This window comes from Pezoporus flaviventris, unplaced genomic scaffold (assembly GCF_033815535.1).
Source record: "Pezoporus flaviventris isolate CSIRO_AGI_PZ_B2104156 unplaced genomic scaffold, CSIRO_AGI_Pfla_v1 ptg000029l, whole genome shotgun sequence".
NCBI lineage: Eukaryota > Metazoa > Chordata > Aves > Psittaciformes > Psittacidae > Pezoporus > Pezoporus flaviventris.
Window position 1 is genome coordinate 18,777,245 of NW_026892577.1, and position 19,382 is coordinate 18,796,626.

At 39.7% G+C, this 19,382-nt stretch overlaps 1 protein-coding gene across 2 annotated transcripts in view; it reads right to left on the reverse strand.

Moving 5' to 3' along the window:
- Positions 1-3,546: 3,546 nt before the first annotated feature.
- USP54 (ubiquitin specific peptidase 54) overlaps positions 3,547-19,382 on the reverse strand; it is a 108,186-nt gene continuing 92,350 nt past the window's right edge. For both annotated transcript variants that reach the window (XM_061459433.1, XM_061459434.1), the window contains exons 16-23: positions 18,639-18,812; positions 15,438-15,557; positions 14,069-14,261; positions 10,407-11,860; positions 7,926-8,049; positions 7,026-7,161; positions 5,681-5,867; positions 3,547-4,953 (exon numbers count right to left, since the gene is read on the reverse strand). In XM_061459433.1, coding sequence (XP_061315417.1) covers positions 4,322-4,953; positions 5,681-5,867; positions 7,026-7,161; positions 7,926-8,049; positions 10,407-11,860; positions 14,069-14,261; positions 15,438-15,557; positions 18,639-18,812 — 3,020 coding nt within the window. In that variant the 3' untranslated portion in view covers positions 3,547-4,321. The remainder of the gene's footprint in view (positions 4,954-5,680; positions 5,868-7,025; positions 7,162-7,925; positions 8,050-10,406; positions 11,861-14,068; positions 14,262-15,437; positions 15,558-18,638; positions 18,813-19,382) is intronic.

A 19,382-nucleotide genomic window follows, 5' to 3' on the forward strand; every position in this document is an offset into this window, starting at 1 on the left:
GATTTTTTCATACCAAAAGCTACCAGCTGCATCTCTAAACCTCATGTCTCTGGAGTGATGGTACCCCAAACTCTTCCTTAGGTTCCTCAAAACACTGCTCACTTGCTCTCCTTAAAGCATTCCTCCCACCCGCTTATTATCTAGTTCAAACTTTTCCTTCCTTAGCCTTAAGCGATGGCTTTTTCTCCTATCATCTGAGACCAAGCAATTCCCTCTCTTAATTTATCCTACTACCTTGATGATATTAATAGACTATAATCCAGTCACCTCTACTAACTCTAAAAATTGAGTTCACTCTGCTTTTTTCTGCCCTCCTTTGTGTTCCCTCTCATTTTCTCTGAGCCTGCACAAGCAAGAGACTTTACTGTTAAAAGTATTAAAGATAAGCACCTCTACATGTAGAACCTTACTAAAATACTATCTTGTTGCTCTGTAACAAGAATTGTGATGTAAAACTATGTGATAATTCTTTTTTTTTTTTTTTAAACTTTGATGCTGCATGTTGATCCATGAACACGATGTCCTACAGATCAGAAAAATCCCATTAAGGAATTATTTTTTTTTTTCCAAATCTGTACCACTCAGCTCTTAGTATAAATTACATCCTTGTGTTCAAAACACTAGCTTACTGCAAAAAATCAGTTGAGACTCCCACACACACACCTTCCTCTCCCTTTTCAGATGAGTAAAGTGTCATGAATACCTGGTATGTCTTCTGTATTAAATAGCTTCTTTTAAGTCTCTAATGGCTGTAAACCAAAATTCGTCTACAGAGCTGAAATGACTATTTAATGTTAGCTGAGGGGGTTTTCCACCTATCTGGAGAAACCAACTGAACTACTAAAGCAAATGGAAAATTTATTTATGCATTACTTCATCCAATTAGGAACAATTAAAAAATAATGCCATGAAAAATCAGTTATTTCTTCTTAAATGTACTTAAAAATATGTGCCTGATTTCTAAAAACTTGTAGCTGACTTCATGATAGTAAATGTTAACTTGCATATATTTGACATATTTTAGATCTAAAAAAAAAAAGTCAATCTGAAGCTTTATAAGAAGTTGATGTTTAGTAAGCTGCAGTGGAACTACAGGAATTTGAAAGCAAATTATTTTCAAGAAAAAAAGAAAAAAACCATCCAGCTCCATTGCAAACAAAATCCAGATATTTTTCAAATAGTGTACAGGCTATGATGGTAGGTTCCATGATTATGTTTGTTCATGTATCTATCTCAGAACCAACACCTTGTCAGACAAGAGAAATAAGAAATACATATTCCTTAGTTAAATTACCCTATGTGCAGCATTCCAGCCAAGTAATTCGAGATTAGTAAATCAAGTTTTGCAAACTGAAGCAAGTTACTTGTGTTCACCTACTGTTTATTCTTCACATAGATATTGTATGTTAATATGCTTATGCATTAATGTGCTTTAAGCTACTTAAGACAACCATGACTAGTTTGAGGGTTTTGTTTTTGTAATTAGTAAGATTTCTATGCTTGGAACTCCCTCAATTGATAGCCACATAACAATAATCTGGTATAAATTTTAAGAAAAAAATAAAAATGGAATAATGCTAGACTGCTGTCAAAATCATCGTGTCTGAGCCGTAAAAAACTTAAGTTAAATTTAACAATATGAAATTATTAGACTTATTATTAAAGTGTAGCTTTATTGTACTCACTTTTCTCATGCATTCACATTTGGAATATTTTAATTAGCGATATATACACACATAAAGCTTCTTATGCCTATGATTCACTGGTGAATTATCTGGGACTGAGCCATCCCAAACTCAATATAATCCTCCTTCAACAAACCCCATGTAAGTTAGTTTACAAACAGACACTTGATCTTCTTTATTCCCCAGTATATTCAGTGCTTACTTACTCAATACTAAAACAATTTTATTGATGCCAATAAAGTTTAGGTTTCTTCAGCTGAACTTACCTCTTTGCATCTGCTTCCACAAATATGCTAGCAAACATATCCAGTGTTCTGAAGAAAAAAACAAATCTAAGCACACACATTTTCTTTATTTGCTAACGTTTCATACTCCATATTGATTTGTGAAGAGGTGACTTTGTACTTCATTGTGGCAGATTTGGGGTTTTTTTAGATAATTGTGTTCAAGACTACTTAAGCCTCACTCTGCAACCTGAATTTTTGAGAGCTGTAGACAAGCAAAGTGTCAAATATGTATCCATATCCTCATTTGCAGTCTTGGGCTACCGTAACCTTCTCTAACTGCTGAAGGTAACAAAAAGATGAAAACAGGTACTGCTGCCTAGATTCCCTTTACTCCAATAGTATCGTTCTACCCATGACAGGGGAGAGAACTGCAACAGGAATATTTCTGTCCAAATCCACCTCTGCATTGCCATCACTTCCTAAAATTGTATTTTCTACAGCTAGAAACTTAGCAGTTGGCTGTAGCATGTCCATGTGCAGCCAGAGGCTAATGATTCCATGCCTGTTGCGAAGCTTTGATCAAATAGCTGTTTCAAGTAAAACAAAACTCTGGGTTGGTGTTGCTTTTTTTTTTTTTTTTTTTACATTTAGAACATCAGTAAAAAATAAGTACTGTTGAAAGTTTCATGTAACTAAGTTGGCAAAACCATGAGCTGAAAAAGTCCGAAGTCAGTAGGGCTATTTTGGAACAAAGGGAGAAAGAAGAGAATGCTTTGTTCCCATAGTCACTGCTACTGAAATCACTTAAGTGGAAAGAAATGTGGAACATAATCCCAAATATAAAACACACTTATCATGATGTAGTTAAAAGAAATTGTAACAATAACAGACATAGTAGCAATTATTTAGAAACAGAAACGGAGAAATTATATTTATTAAAATAAATGAGATTCAATCTCAGACTAAACAGCAAAAACTGATGAAATTCCATCAAGCACTGAGGTGCAAAACATGAAACTAAAAGACCCTCAGCTAGCTAGAGCAACACGAGAGCAGGTTACCAAGGAGTATCATGCACTAGAGGGCAGCCTGCACCTTCCACTAGCTGGCTGGGCCACAACCACCACAGCTGCTATTCCACTTGCAATACAAGCACGTAACAGAGCCCTCCACATTTTTGAACAGCCCATATAACCACCACACCTGAAAGCTTTTGGAAGAGCTGGAGTGCAACTCTTATTAAAATGACACTTCTCACTACATCAATAATTTCTAATGACTTTTTTTTTTTTTTGTGTAAGAGTCCTATCTGCATACACTACCAAAATTTTGCACAGATTCTGTAGCTTTCCCTTCAACAAAGAAGTCTCAAAATACTTTTCTAAGGACACGGTTAACTACTGTCCATTATGAGGGGAAAGGGGGGAACTTAAGCACAGAGTAGTGATGAAACACATCAAATCCAGGGACAAAATTAGATATGTGCTCCAATCTAAGTAAACATTACCTAAACTTTGTTAATGAACCAGAATAAACAACTTACTCATTTGTTAGTGTGTAAGAAAATAAATCAGGAGTTTCAGGCCAACTGATGAGTAAAGCTAAACAGCAAGGAAATCTCATACACAGGTAAATAGAACTATTTTCATAGATTTATTTGAAAAATACTTACAAAAGCAAGTATGTTTGACACTAAAATAGTTAAACTTATTCTGTGTTTACATTGGTGTAATTAAGCGTGCAGCATTAACAGTCTTTTCTGTTTGAAGCATTGTTAGTTTGCTTTAAAGGAAAAATTCTGGTTTACAGATGAACAATGCCTCCCTCCCACTTCCTCAGCAGCAACTACAGCTGTGATCTCTGCCCAAGATTTCAGCACACTGAAAACTGGGTTTGCTTTACTAACTGCCAGCCTGCCAAGTGCAGATTTACTGGAACCTGGAAGGTGGGCCAGTTTTTTCCCCTAGGAAGCAACAGAAAAGAGGAATGAGAGGAAAACAAAATGACTGGTTTGTTTTTTTTTTGTGAAGAATTTACCAAAGCTACATTTCATGAAAAAGAGTCCTCAAAAATGTCCTTTTGTTAGTGGCCGTCTTCCTTCAAAACATGCACATACTTCTGAAATTACCCGTAAACCAGTGCCCCTTAAGCTTACCATTCCTATAGGGTTTTTTTGCTAGGACAGGCCAGGACTAGAATAGCTAAGATTTCCCATCCAGACAGCAGTTCAGTAGTGTCAGAAATGAAATACAGTGCAATTAGTTTCCATATATTGTATAGCTACATTTTAAGATGAAACTGGCACAGATACTGATTCAGAGTTTGCTGTCTCCATGTAATCCATGCTCTGGCAACGGCTATAGTCTGTTCACAGAGCAGTTTATTAGTGCACATGGAGTGGATGGAATCTCACCAGCCATTATTTTGCATGGTACCAGTAGCTGCTGCTGCTCGAGCCAGCGTATTTCTGTGTGCCTCTGAAGCAGAAGAGTAAGTCCCATCCATCACATGCACTGGCAGCGTTCGCTTTCTGCCAGGCTGAGGGGTGTAGCTGTTCTGTCGCCAGTCTTCTTCCGGGGGCATGTCAACTCTCCTTGGACCTGGGGCTTTAACGCAAGAAGGGGGCACAGGACAACCTTGAGAGGATCCGGGATCCCAAGAAGGCTCGTGTGGTATTCTTAAAGTGCTGTAGTCTGTGCTGGCTGGTAGCTTGCAACCGATGGCGTAAGATTCATGCATTTGATGATGTAAACTCTTTCCTGGCTGGCCAGCATGTTTCCCCCAAAGCGTCATTCGCTTATCTGGTAACGTGGCTGTTTGCCTGGCAGGGTAGCTCGTGTTCAGCCAACAGCCAGAGACACTTGATGCGCCACCTCCTAAATGTGGATTAACAAGAGGCTTCTGCCCCTGGGAGAGGGTGCCTTTGGGTGCACAAGGGAGACTCCCATAGCTCAGTGCCACACCTGGGTAGTCTTCGCCTTGGAAAGCTTCACCCCTGTCAGGCACAACCAAAAGTTTCTGGATGATATTCTTCTGATCTCCTGCGGGGGGGAGGAAGAAAAAAAAAAAAAGTTTGCTTAGTTTAATTTTTTTTTTGTTTCATCCTCTCTGAACTTTCAGCTGTGGCCAGCACATAAGAGAACCAAAATCACTAGTACATCCAGTTACTGGTTGACATGCAATTCTGAATAGAAGACAGCTGTACCCTTTCTAGCATTCACTTTCCTCACTGCATTTATCTTTATCCTACCACAGCCACTGTCATAGACTTCTGACTTCTTTACTAGCTCCTTGTGTCATCAAGGAGGAGCCCAAAGTATTTCGAGATAGAGCTGGTAGATCAAACTGGTTTTGACGGCTATCTCAGAGAAAATAATTCTCATGCAGGAATTAGTTATTTCTATTGGCACAGTTACACGTGTGTGAGTAACCTGTGGAAGTACTCTCATACATGACAAAGTGGTGGGTCTTACTGATATTTTTACACTAAAGAAAATACCTCACAAAAATGTGAATAGGATTTTAAATAAAAGTTATCATGATCTTTCCATAAAGATTATTCCCTTTTTTTTAATGTCCACTTAGCACAGAATCACAGCATAACTCAAAAGGGCAGAGAAGAAAAAGAATGTGACTTGTCCTTTCAGAGAAGGAATTCTGGAGGAATTCAGGCAGGTGGTGAAACATCATTATGAAAGACAAGATCTGAAGAGTTGTATTTCAGCAATATTTCTGATCATGAAGGAGGATTAAAAGTCCTGTGATTACCTGACGGTTTACGTGCCTTGCCCACCATGCTAGGCATCAGTACATCATGGGGTAGGTGCAGCACGTGGTTTGGGTTGTGCTGGGGATCAAAGGGAAACACAGGAGGATCATGGGGGAAAGGAAGGGAAGTGGAGCTGGAAGAACGGTGGCTGGTGTCCACTGGCATTTTCCTTGTACTTGGTGCTTCCTTTTATAAAATGAGAAAGGAGAAGAACATAAAATGATGAGTAAACACAGAGTTGGGTTGAAACAAGATGGTGCTAATCCAAGGAAAGGAAGGGGTCACCGGACCAGAAACATGCATCTGTATGTGAAAAAAAAAAAATGCAAATAAGATCTGCATCAATCCAGTAATGTTCTTACTGAAGTGGTAGGCTACTTGGGAGAATCACTTGACTGGGAATATAGGAGAAAAGGCAAAATCAAATACAAACCACTCATGGAGGTTTGGTTCACAAACTGTGTGTGTGTGTGTGTGTGTCTCGGACAGCTAGAAGTTCTTAATTGCTTCTGCCAGCACTCCCAGGTATACATTCAAGCCCTCAACCAAAGCATGCTAAAGAGCAAACATGCCGAAGTTGATATATTCCTAGCTTATGGCACACAGCAGAAAGAGAATCAGACCAAACAGTCTAAATAACTGATTTTGCAACTGAGACTCCTCTATACTTACCATGATTTGAAATCAAAACTTGAGCTCAGTTCACAAAAAAATTCAATCCAAGCTAAATCTTCACATTTTATCTGGCTATGTTGCTAAACACCAACAATAATCTGTTACTGTTTTCCTCACTGGCAGTATTAACTTGCTACTTAACAGAGACTGATTTTTTATCTCCCTGGTTTTAGTTAATTACTGTTACTGACTGCACGTTACATACCAAGTCTTGAACTGTCCCCCCCTTTCGTTTGCTTTTACTCTCTGAAAATACTGTTTGCTAAAATATAACCACAAGAGAGCAGAAACTTTCAAATGGCTAGTGGTGTCTTTTTTAAATCACAGGTGTATTAGAAGTTTTCCTGAAAATACAGTAATGTAACTGAAAAAAAGTTTATACTGGATATTTTTGCATACTGGGAAGTAATATTAGCTCACGTTTACCAGCTGCAGCAGGTACTACTCTGCACTGACACCTGAAGTAGATGGTCCTGTTACTTAAAAGCTCATTCTTCTTCCAAAAAGGGAAGAAAATTCACAAAGAGAAGCTTTAATTTTCTGAACAATAATGGCTTATTATTCAGTTGCCTGCTGTCTTGTTTGTTACCTTCTAAATGCAGACAAAGAAAACAGCAACCCTACACACAAATGATGGTTCTTTGGAAAGCTGAACATCATTCTACTTACAAAACTGTGAGAAGAGACCAAGGTCTCTTCTCTGTTTGAGACGACTGTCCCACTGAGACTGCGAGCAATGCGACGGAAATTCTCTGCACTGTACATTTCCTCCTCTTCTGGTTCCCTGCTATGTTCTTGGGTATATCTGACCTGCAGACAAAAACACATATTTCAGAAAAGGCTCTCCAAAATGTCAGTTTTACCAGCTAAGGCTGTTATCTCTTGTCCTATTGCTTGTTACGTGGGAGAAGAGACCCACCCCTACCTCACTATAGACTCCTTTCAGGTAGTTGTAAAGAGTGATAAATACTACAGTATTCTCAAAAAATAAATAAAAAAAAAAAATTCTAGGATTACCTGATGAGTGCTAGAGGCTTGTTAATATTACGTGAGCAAGGGAAATGTTTATTCCTTCTTTTCCTCTCTTCGATACAAGCAAGGCTATTAAAGCTTCTTTAAACGAGTATGGACACTATAGGACTATATACTATACTATAGGATATATATACTATATGTCCTATATACTATAGGACATATATACTATATGTCCTATATACTATACTATAGGACTATATACTATAGGACACGTCATTTCCCCTTGAAAATACTTGTATGTTTTCATCCAACACTGATGTGTTAACTGCCAGTTATTTAAAGTTTCTCAGAGTTTTCAGGGATTTGCTCCTCAAAGTCAGAACTTGGGTAATTTGATTGCATGCAAGCTGCATGTAGCATGAGTCACTCATTTTTAGCTAACTAATCTTGAGCTACACTGCACCTAAAATTCTCTCTTACATTAGTATCAATGACCCCAGTACCTTTTTCATAATGTATCCCAGTTTTTCCATTAAAAATTTTTTCACTTGCACAGGACAAGCCCTTTCCCCTCTAGCACATTCTAAGTAATACGTCACCTTGGAGACAGAAGAGGCAGCGGATCCAGACAGACTGCGCTCGATCTCTGCTGTTGGGGTTTTCGAGAGTCCCATGCCAGCTGTAGCATGCAGCTTCCTCACATTCAGGTTCACAGAGACTGGAAAGGAAAATGCTCTGGTGAAATTCAACACCTGACAGCATGTTACAGCCCATTTCTGACTTTCTTAGGCCTGACTCCAGCAAATACAGACTATACACACAGAATGAGAAGTCAGAGATCCTTTGAACAGTAATTTATAAGCTAGCTCCCAACATTTCCAGGGCAGACAGTCTATCAGGAAACTTACACCTGCTTTACTTGCCCTTTTGCAGGTTTCCGGGGAACAGATAACTGACCTATTTAAGAGTTAAATGATTTAACTGCACACCAGTGCTTATTTGATACAGAGATGATATAGATTAGAGGGCCTAAAGGGACAGAAAATCAGCTACTGAGAACAAATTATCTAAAATTACTTGGGATTAACAAGACTCATCAGCTTTAAATTCCCCACACATTCACCTGCTGGCTCCCACCCACTGCTACAGTTTGTCCACCATTTGTTGTGCTGCTTAAGCAGTTAAAATTGATATTTTTGACTAGTATTGCTACAATCCCTTCACTTAAGTGCCATCCCAACCTAAATCTCATAATCCTAAAATTTCTCATAGAACAGACATGCAGATTATTGGCCTAATATAAATTCCCTTACAGGCAATCTCTCTATAAAGGAAGAAAGCTGATGTGCTGGTAACAACACATTTTCTGCATTGAGGGTGGTGCATTTGCAGGGTCATGTCTTTGCTTTAATCTCTGTTGTAAAGCTCCAGTAATGAAACAGAGGCATTTCACCATTACTCTGAATGCAAAGGTTTGACAAAACCAGCTGATACAGAGCTGAAGGCTTAAACAGCATTTGCAAATGAATAGGTAATCCAAGCTGAAAGTGAGAAAGAGCTGTCCTAGACCCACTCAGGCAATTTTTATCCAGTTCAACACAGCAGACGCACTAGTTCACTTTTTGCCTTATAGAGAATTTGCAGAACTTGAAAAGAAACATCTGAAAATGACAGCAAACCAGAAGTTCTCAAATACAAACTTCATTTTAGAAGTGTATCTGCATCTTGTATCCCTCATATATATAGTGAGAAAATAGGCAAGAAAAGTGTCAGCATAAGAAACAAGACGTACAAGGACAGAGGTCTGAAGCTCCAGATAACACTAAAGCAACTGGGCTTTATCCTGTTAAGATTTCCAGAAAGAGCTTCCAAAAATCAGTAAGTTAAGTAGGAATACATAAGACCTGATTCAAGCCCATGCAAGAGAGTATTTGCAAGGTTGTGAGGTCAGATCTTGCCTAACTCTGAGAGAAAACCAAAGGACAACAAATGGGAAATGGCCACCTTCAGATGTGGCAACTGGTCTGACAGTGGACTGCAAGACGAGAGTTTCAAAGAAAACTCGAGCTATTGAATAAAAACCTGTTCAAGAGTTCACTGCAGTATTTGCTCTATTAGCAGCTAAGCTTGATATTGTCAGGAATGATGGAGGCTCTACTTCCACGGGTGCAAAGCAGGGGAAAGCCTGTCTTGTGTATGTATTGTAATACAGATCACACACACACGTATATGTGTATGTATGTATCTCTTTCACTTTGGTACCCATGAAGTTTCAAGCTGCTTTGTATGTAAAGACTCGTAGCTCTAAAGCTATGACATGGATTACAAAGAAATTTGGTCCACTTGTGCTAAGCAGAGAATCGAGGTTGCCCTATCAGTCAGGAGATAGATCAGCTTAAATGGAACTGGACTGCTATCATCAGACTAATTGAACATCTCCAGCAACAGCTGGGTGTTCTCACTAACAGCAACAGAATCTGTTCATTTTCTTTCAGCGTCAACTAATCCACAAGGTCTCAAAGAACTTGAGACCAGATTGTGTACCCCCTGTGCTGCTTTCCAAGTCATTTTCCAGAATTTTAAGCAGGTAGTTCTTAGCAAAACATAAGCTCAACTCCCATAGATCTGGAAACACTTTAAAAAGTTACTCCCCTCAACCAGGTACAGATTAAGTTCTCAAATACAATACAATCAGTTCAAATTCACAAATGTGGTGATATGGAAATTATTTAATGAATTCCAGAGGTGATGTGGGGCTTCAAAACAGCAAAATTCATCAGCTTGACCTAAGCAGCTAGTTCCCTGCTTGAAAACAGGATCAATTATGTCACTCTTGACAGATGTTGCTCTCCATTTGCCAAGATCAACAGCTACTCTGCAGCCTCCACAAGCACTGCTATCACACTGCTTCTCTACCTGTATCATTAGAATGTTTTCAGAGTCCACAATCTGAATCTTTCTGCATCTGTGCACAAATTCATGCCCATTTAACTATATTGACTGGAAAACATATCTTCACCTATATTGGGAGTAGACAGGCAGGTCAACCAAGAAAAACAGCTGCATTGTTCTTACCTGATTGGTCAAATGGATACCTAGCACTGTCCTGTCTTCCCAAGAAAGGCCTAGTGGCCTGAGATGCCTGCAGACTAGTCTGATAGAGGGATTCCAGTTCTGAGAGTTCCTGTTCTGTGTCTTGATTCCACTGTGGATGCAGATGTACTGGGATCCTGCTCAAGTCATCTCCAACTGCTCTCTGATCAGAAAGGGGTGGACTCCTCCCAGGTACAGGAAGCCATTCAGTATTCTTATTAGCCTTCTGAGAACTGTAATACCTAGTAACATTATTCACCCAACAGTCCACAGGCATAGAGGCAACCATGCTACTAGCAGCTCCATCATCCACCTGCTTCATTCCTCCATCATGAGAGTGCCTTTCCAGGTAGTGTGCAGGGTCTGCTATATTCTGTCCACCTCTTCTACATAGCTCTTCGCTGTGAGAAAAAATACTCTTAGAAGCAACATGTTGGGCACTAAAACCCTCCAAAGAAACTACCACGTCCCTAATATCCACAGTTGAGTGTAATTTTTCAGAAGATTGTTTTTTGTTTTCCTGGCTTTGATGGATTAGCTGTCTGTGACCAGAGGATGAAGGGCTGATGGAAGATTTTTGTGGTAACTTTGGAGACTTCTCGTCCTGACACACTGCAGCAATCCAGCCTTTTTCATGAGTACCTTTTCTCTGGGAGACTGCATGCATTTTCTGAAACTGCTCTGCCAAGGAGCGAACATGTCCCTTTGTACTAAAAGCCTCAGATTTACAACATTCTCCTGTGCCATATTCATCCTGTGAGGGTAATATCTCATGGCTGTTTGCTACGGAGCACTTATTTGTTTTCTGCAAAGGATTCAAGGAGCACTGCTGTGTAGGGGATAAAATTACAGGGGTCATTGCATGGCAGGCCCCTAAATGATCAATGCTGGGCTGCACTGGAGAGCTTGCAAGTTTCGAACAGGGACTGTGTGGGTTGTCATTTTCAGGAGATGCTGGTTGTGGTGGATGTGGACAGGGAAACAGTGTAGGAAAAGAGCCAGAGCTTACTGTGTTAGCCTTGGATTTGTACTGAGGTGTGAGAATAGGCATTATGTTATGAACCTCTTCTAAGTTGCTGCTTCTGCAGCATTCCCTATAGTCTTTTGACCCTGTGGCTGTGATGTCAGCAAATTCCACGCTATGGTGGGCATCATTCTCAGTTCTTGCAGACCTCTCTGCCAACCCTTGCCTATAGGGAAAAGAGGGAACTTGGTCATGAAAATCAGCAGAAGCAGACTGTAAGTTTGGAGAGATCCTGTTGGATGGATTGCTTTCACAAGGGGGCAAGGAGGAAGACTCTGGATATAATGATGAGTGCAATTCATGGCAGGAAGCAGGTGGGTGGAAGAAAGAACTGGACCCAAATTCCACTTCTTTGTTGGGTTCCAGTGGTACTTCCTGGCTCAGCAGTACTTGGAGCGGGCCAGTCTGTTCACTAAAACACACAGAAGGGTAAATGATTAGCAGTAGTCATTGCTTAAGTTTACTCCTAGGGTAAAGAATGTGTACTATGTGACATATGCCTCAACACACTTTGCTAACTGTATTCTGATGAAGACTTTGCATTAATTTAGTAGTTACATACATATTAGGCCCTGTCTTCTAACTCTGATTTTCTTACTGTAACTGATCTACTGAATTAATTTCATATTTTTAAGAGTATCTTGCTACAGTTAGGCTCTATATATCCTTGTACAGCACCCTAAGCACTTTAACCAGCAGTGTGCGCATATGGGTAGGTATTAACTGTAAGAACAGTAAAAATAACATTTATATAAAACAAAACAACTGTTTCCAACATTCATATCTTAGATATTTTTGAAAATACATTAGACACGTTCATGATCTGAACGTGAACAGACTACTTCCATAAGCTGTTCTCTCTCTTCAGACAACTGTACAAAGAATTATATGACAAATCAAAGGCAAAGGTTGAAATTTATTTCATATCATCTTTGTATTCTGATCTTCGAGATATTTATCCAAAACATAAAACAAAGTTCAAGCTAAATATGTAACTATTATTAGAATTTGTATTCTAAGTATAATTCTAAAAATCAACTTGTATTCTTTTATGTACCAGTGCAAGACAACTATATCCTTGGGTCATACACAGCCTTGGCGTTTTTCTGCATTTAGTTAGCATTTTAATTTGCAGGTAGACAAAATAGTACCAACTCCATGTGCCCGTGAGAAAATGACAGGCTACAAGCATCTCCAACAGAGAACTTAAGGAAACTGTAATATCACTGCTTTGTTTCCTCCTTAGATGCACAGAATGAAAGTTATCATATGAAGACCTGGTTGATATGTGTAGCAGAATGACCTTTCCTGTAAGCAATGTCTACAATGTTATTTATACCAAAGCAAGAGTATAGAACTCTCACTATGAACAGATTCTTTTTATTGGCTGCAATATTAACATTTGCTTGGATACAACTTTTTGCAACAGTAATGTTCTTTTCAGAGAGCAGCAGTGAGCAAGTTCAGCATTAACAAAATGAGGAGAAAGTTCCTTTCATTTTCTTAGAATCTGCCAAAATGCTCTGCATTTATCCTGTAAAAGAGGATATAATGGACCTCTGATTGACAAAAAGATCAGCCCTCATTACACATAATTCAGCTACTGCAGAAAAAGAAAAGAACATTTTGAACTATAGCCTGGTAGGTGTGCAAATTAACTGTGTTTTACTATATAGCTGTATGTGTCATTCTAAAAAAGGGAAAAGAAAAAGGATTCTCATCTCAAATATCATCTAAGCTTCTAATAATACAACATGTTAAGAAAGGGTAGAGGGAAGAAAAGCAACAGTTCAAGAAATTGGATAGGGATGGTCTAGTGCTAGGAGGGAATGGCATGGGAAGAAAGAAGGATTAAGCTGCATGCTAAAGAGGGTAGGAAGAAACCATCAGTTATAGCAGAGAGTTAATTATGCTATAGTTAAAGTCAGTAAAGAAGAAAGAATCATGAAGAGGCACTGAAGAGGCTGCTAAGGCAGGCTACAGGATGCTGGGAAGCACAGAGAGAAAATGAAGAATGGTACAGCATCAGGAAGAGTAGTCAAGGTGACGGGATCAGGTTCTGGATCCAAGAGTTGTACCAGTGCACCACTAGAGAAGTAGACTAGAAAGAAAAGATCGGCATACTTGTCACTTCAAACTATGGAGCACTAAACCACACTGGCTGCAGATCCCAACATAAAAGCAATTACAACAAGAATTTTACTGTAGCACACTCTTTACTGAGTCCTGAAACTGCTCCTTATTATAAACAGTTGCATATTTAATCCTAATACACAACCCCCTTTTGGCCAGGTTATTGTCTATTGTATTCTTTCCCTTAGTGCATAAAACATCAATGCTGCCAGGCACCAATTGCTGCAGTTCTCTGTCACAGATCACATTTTGAACACATGCACACTGAACTACTCCATAAGGACTTGAGATAAAAAAAGGGGGGGGAGGAGGGGTGTTAGCTGACCATCTTATAATAGGATTTAACCTAAAGAAGAAAGGAATAGGGAGTCACACTGTAGGATCTGGACTATCCAGGGTAATATATATGTAGTTTGCTATTTTTTTCCAGGCTGCACTGCTCATAGATGCAGCTCAGATCTGGGTCTAGGTGATATACTTGGACTACCTTGTAGACTGGGCCATGGTGCCGCCCTGTGGTGGGTGGCAGGTTGGCGGCGGCAGCGGCTGCGATGGCTGTTGGTGCTGCATGCGATCCTGGAGGCTCCGGGCTTTTCGGATACTGATTTGCAGCTTCTTATCGACTAGAGCTCTGCTGTGAGTGCTAGCGCTGGCATCATGCATGGCAAGTCTTAGTTTAGCTAAAATGCAAAAGAAAACATAGCAGAAAACAAACAGAAAAAAGGAATAAAATTGAAAAAGAAAAAGAAAAACCAAAAGAAAAAAGATGCAGCAAGAACACAAAACACAGACCATGCAAATACTGCCACAAGAGTTCACAAGGATGCTATTGTTTCCATTAATGCACATTCAGCTTAGCCAGGTGTCCAAACACATTAATTGAAACTAAACCAAAATAAAGTAAAAAATAATAATAAAAAAAATTAATGTTTTAGCCCAACTTCTCATCCCCTTCACACAGGCTCTTTCCAACCTTACCACATTGATGCTTCATTCTGTCATCTACCCTTCTGTTACATCCTCCATACGTGGGACTCCCTTTATCAGCAGGAATACCCAGCTGGGATTTGAAATTCAGCACATACCTGGCTGGAATGGGAGCTAATAGAGCTATCACAACAGCTGTATGCTGTGCCCCTTACTCTGCAGTCCATAAAAGCCAATTTCTAAATGCAGATGCACAATAGCTACCCACTCTGTCTGCAGCCATTCTATACAGACAGAGGGGAGCACGGGGTGAGATAGCCAGCCAGTCATAATGGAAAAAGACTGAAAAAAAATGAAATCATACAGCACACATTCTCAAAGGTCACAATGCATTTAAGCACTCAATGTCCTAATGCTTTTTTCTTCATGAAAGTCAGATACTGCATAGCTCATTTCTGCTAATTCACAGGACTCATTAGTGGGCTACCATTTTCTTCCTCTGCTACACCCTCCATGAGAAACAGAGAAGCTTAATGCCCTTTGTCATTTGTACTGAGGATGGGGAAAAGTTGTTAATGGAGGACCAAGTGGTAGGGGGAGGTCCCTACTAGGTGCTTGCTCAAACACACCATTTAGTACCAAAAAGGGTACATCACAGCACCTCAGTGCTGCTACTGTCATAGTGCTAGAGAGAACAACAAAACCAGATGCAAACATGAGAAAAACAGAGATGAAGAGGAATAGGACTAAAACCCCCCAAAAGGAATGCTTTCAAAAAGGAAAGCTTGTGTCTCCCTGCATATTTCTAAAGACCACCTGGATCTCCATATTACTACCTGACCATTTAACATGATTCAAAGTTTCAGACTTTTTTTACATATTAGTAAACTGTCAAAAGCGCAATAGCTCAAGCGGTTAGAGTTACTTACAGATAGCTTCGTTACAGAGAGCCAAAGCTGCAGCACAATCCCCCTTCTGCTCCTGATTCAGCGACTCTTCAAAGATTGAGTCTGCCTCCTGCATCGATTTCTCAAAGCCATCATTCCTCCCTGCAATGGGCAGCACCCTTCATTTTGGTTTCATTCACTGCAGACCCCTCAACTTACCCTCAACCCATTCGTGACTGCCAAATTCTTCCACACACAGAGTCTTGCAGAGGCTGCGGATATCCCAGATCACACCACCTCACCTTCCCTAAGCAGGAAGTACAACTTGAGCACCTGATATGCTTGTCATTGTTTTACACAGTAAAACAATGAACTATTTTTCCCCCTCAAATTTTGTTTACTTGAGTTGAAACGGTTTATTATTTTCAACAGTCTAAATCAGTACAAAAGATGGTATAGACATATCACAGAGTCAGTTCTGATGACTTCTGTCAGGTAGGAATTAATGTAAATTTAGAATTAAATCTAAACCAAAATATATCAGTAACAGAAATCTAGCAGGTCAAGGCTTCCCTTGTATGTTAAGTCCCCTGCCAAAAATCACCTTTCTCTTCTTCAGATACCAAATTACTTCCATACAAAATGGAAACAAACTGAAACAACTGAGACATCTGGGAAACAAAACTCAAGACTTGAGTGCAAGTGTAAATGCCTGCAGAAAATAATTCTGCAAACATGAGTTCAATGCACAGTACACTCAACTGCTGAGACAGACATAAGGAATATCAAAACTCAATGGTCTTGCAGCTTTAGAAGAAAAAACAGGTGTAAGAAGCTGAGAAGCAAGAGACAGTTGTCAAGAATTCTTTATGCAACAATTTTGAAAACAGTGTTGGAGAGAAGGATAAATTACCCTTAGACACTAAATAAATGCTGTGTCCTGGCATCAGAACATCCAATTCTGAGAGGAAGAAACGCCCAAACAATCTGGTGTAACCTATTAGGCATTATGCAAGTTATGCACTAAAATGTATACACTCAAATGAGGCAGGAGAAAACAGAAAATTTTTGTTTAGTTTAAGGGTGGATGTTTTGTTGAGGGTTTTTTTGTTTGTTTGGCATTTCCTTTTGTGGGTTTTGTGGTTTTTTTTGGTTTGTTTTTTTTTTTTAATGACATGGCTCTGTCACTGTGGTAGATAACATGAGTATCATTACCAGCCAACAACATTGCTTTCTCAACTTGCCCAGCATATGCTATGGCCTGGCCTGCTCCCCAACACCCTCATGCACAGGCACAAACGCAAACTTTCTTATACCATAAACCACAAAGAACTTGCATAAAGGACAAGTACTGCAGAGAGAGAAGTGAGAGTTGTTAGAGCAGTGAGTTAATCAAGCAGCACATTCAGTTTCAAAATCAAGGCTACTGAGGCTTGTAATCAAAACCAGTATACTAAAGTTAGCTTTCTTAGCATGATTTTAGCAGTTTACTTCAGGGCAAAATGAGTCACAAGTGTTCTGGAGTAAAATGCACAAGCAAGCTTTCCAGGCAGTCAAGTAGTTCACTAATGTTAAGCTATTATTATTACATGTCTGACTGGGGTGGAGAAAGACTTAAAAGGAATAAACAAAAACTTTCCCAGATCTCACGTCGATGCCTGTGAACTCCTCAAACAGTCTACTGAAGTCTTTTTTGATTAGTCTAGTTTACTTTCTGTTTAACAAGGAAAGGCTAAGAAATTTTTACTTTCATCAACTAATAAAGCAAGAGATCACAGAGGGGAAATATCTTGGAGAACATGCTATTTTCTTTCAGGCAGGAGAAGCAGAGAAGACAACATCTTCCTACTCAACAACAGAGGTTAACTTTTCAATTTTTACATCACTAGCATTTATGTTACAAAAGCAGACATAAACACAGGTATCCGTCTACTTTGGTATATCAGAATTTTCCAAATGGTTACTGGCAGGTCACAGCAGGACTGAAAAGGATAACTAAGTGGCTCACTGACGGTCAGCAAAAATTATAAGAACATACCCACAGTCACATACTCTCATAGAGATTGTATTTTTCAGCAGTCACTGGCAAGTTAACACTCTGGCTGCTGAGCAGTTGGCATGGCTGTAGGCTACAGAACACTGGCTATACTGCGCCAAGCTGGCATTGCTGTGGGGTGTCCCTCTCCTTCCTCTCTCTCCTGTAGCAGCAGACCAGCATCTCAACTCTTAGCTGCAACAGGTCTGAGCAAGTAGCATGGGATGCCAGGAGGCCTGGTAACACAGGAGGCCACAGTGGGTTTGCCTCAGTCATACAAGCATTTATGGGAGCAGAGCCTCAGTGTTCATTCATTACACCCTGCTTGGCTCTGCTAAGGCACCAGCAATCCCCCCTCCCCAGTTAAATGCTCTACCAGGTTTCACTCTTGACTGGGTCAATGCACTTCACCCCCCTTCTCTCTGACTCCCCCGACCGACTGATGGGAGATTTAAGGCTAAAACAAAGGTGCTACAGACAAATCCTGTCACCAAGTTTTCTCTGCTGCAGCTCTATCCTTCCAATTAAAACTTCTGCTGCCATCCCCTGCCAGAAACATGAGGAATCATGGAAGACAATCAAACTTAGTATTTGGCTTTTTCTTCCCCCCCCAGATTCTTTTTCCTTAGAAAACATATGTAATCTAAACCCAGCTCAGATTTTCAATTAGATCCAGTTTAAGCCTGCCACAGTACTTGTTCTCACACCTGTGCTGTGGCTGCACAGCTGGTCAGGGATAGAGTGGGAAGTACAAGAGCAGGAACAAGCAGAATTGCTTACTGGCAGTAGTTCTACCAGAAACAAAACAACGGCCTAACTGAACAAGCGATGCTGCATGTGGATGGCTCATTTTGCATCATATTCCATCAACGGCTCATTTCAGCCCATTGATTGAAGCCTTAGAGCTAAATCTAGGTATCAATACTAGTAATGGTGCATATCACCATAAAAATGGAAAGGTGCAACTCTATTAAAAACACCTCTGCATCTTTGTCTCATTTAAGAAAGTATTTGGTCAAAATATCAAAAAACAGTTTTTTTGCATCCTACAGATTTGAAATTGACAGCCTTTCACTAACTGAAGGTACAAAATTATAATGGGGGGGGGGAGAGAAAAAGAGAGAGAGAGAGATTTACAAAAGGAAAGTTCAAATGTGTAAAAAATTCCAGCACTAGTCTTGCAAAATATACTGCATTCAAAAAGTTACCCTGATTCTGCAGTTCATCGAGATCCATGAACCTGCTGGGGTGGGGATTAAAGCCCATTGCTGCCTCCATTTCCTTTTCTCTTTTTCTGCGTAGTTCTTGTTCATGTGCTCTCCTTGCCACCTCCTCTTGCAATTCATCCAGTTCACTCTTTAAAGGGCCAAACATCTCCCCACCTTCCCCCAAAAAAATAAAAGAGAGAAAAAAACTTTTTGATAGCAAAATATCTTCAAGATACTCTTTAATATCCTTTAAAAGACAAAGAAATATTAATGGAGAATACAATTAACACTAGAAAATAACAGACTGACCAAGCAAAGACTACAGAATTTCAGATGACAAATTTTACTTTGTTAAATTTTACTTTCAAAACCCTGCCTAAGCCATCTGGTTTCCAACTGCCTTCTCTATGCCAGTGACTGGCAGAAACGTTTCAATATTGCTTCAAGCTCCCCTGCAGCACAGCCCATCCCTGGATTCACTGACCCAGACAGAGCAAATGGAACAGAGAGAATCACTCTAAGAGGTAACTCTAAACTGCTGCTGAAATCTCTGAGTTTCTTACTGTGCTTATAATTTGTAAATAATGCTATGTCAAATTAGCCAGATCATTAGCTTAACTAAGTAAAATGGATTCCAACTGAAAAGCTTTTCATCTAACTGCACAAGCATATGAAAATGGGAAGAAAATAAAGCATATCAATATCATAGTCAACAAGCAGATATCAGTCATCATTCTTGCATGA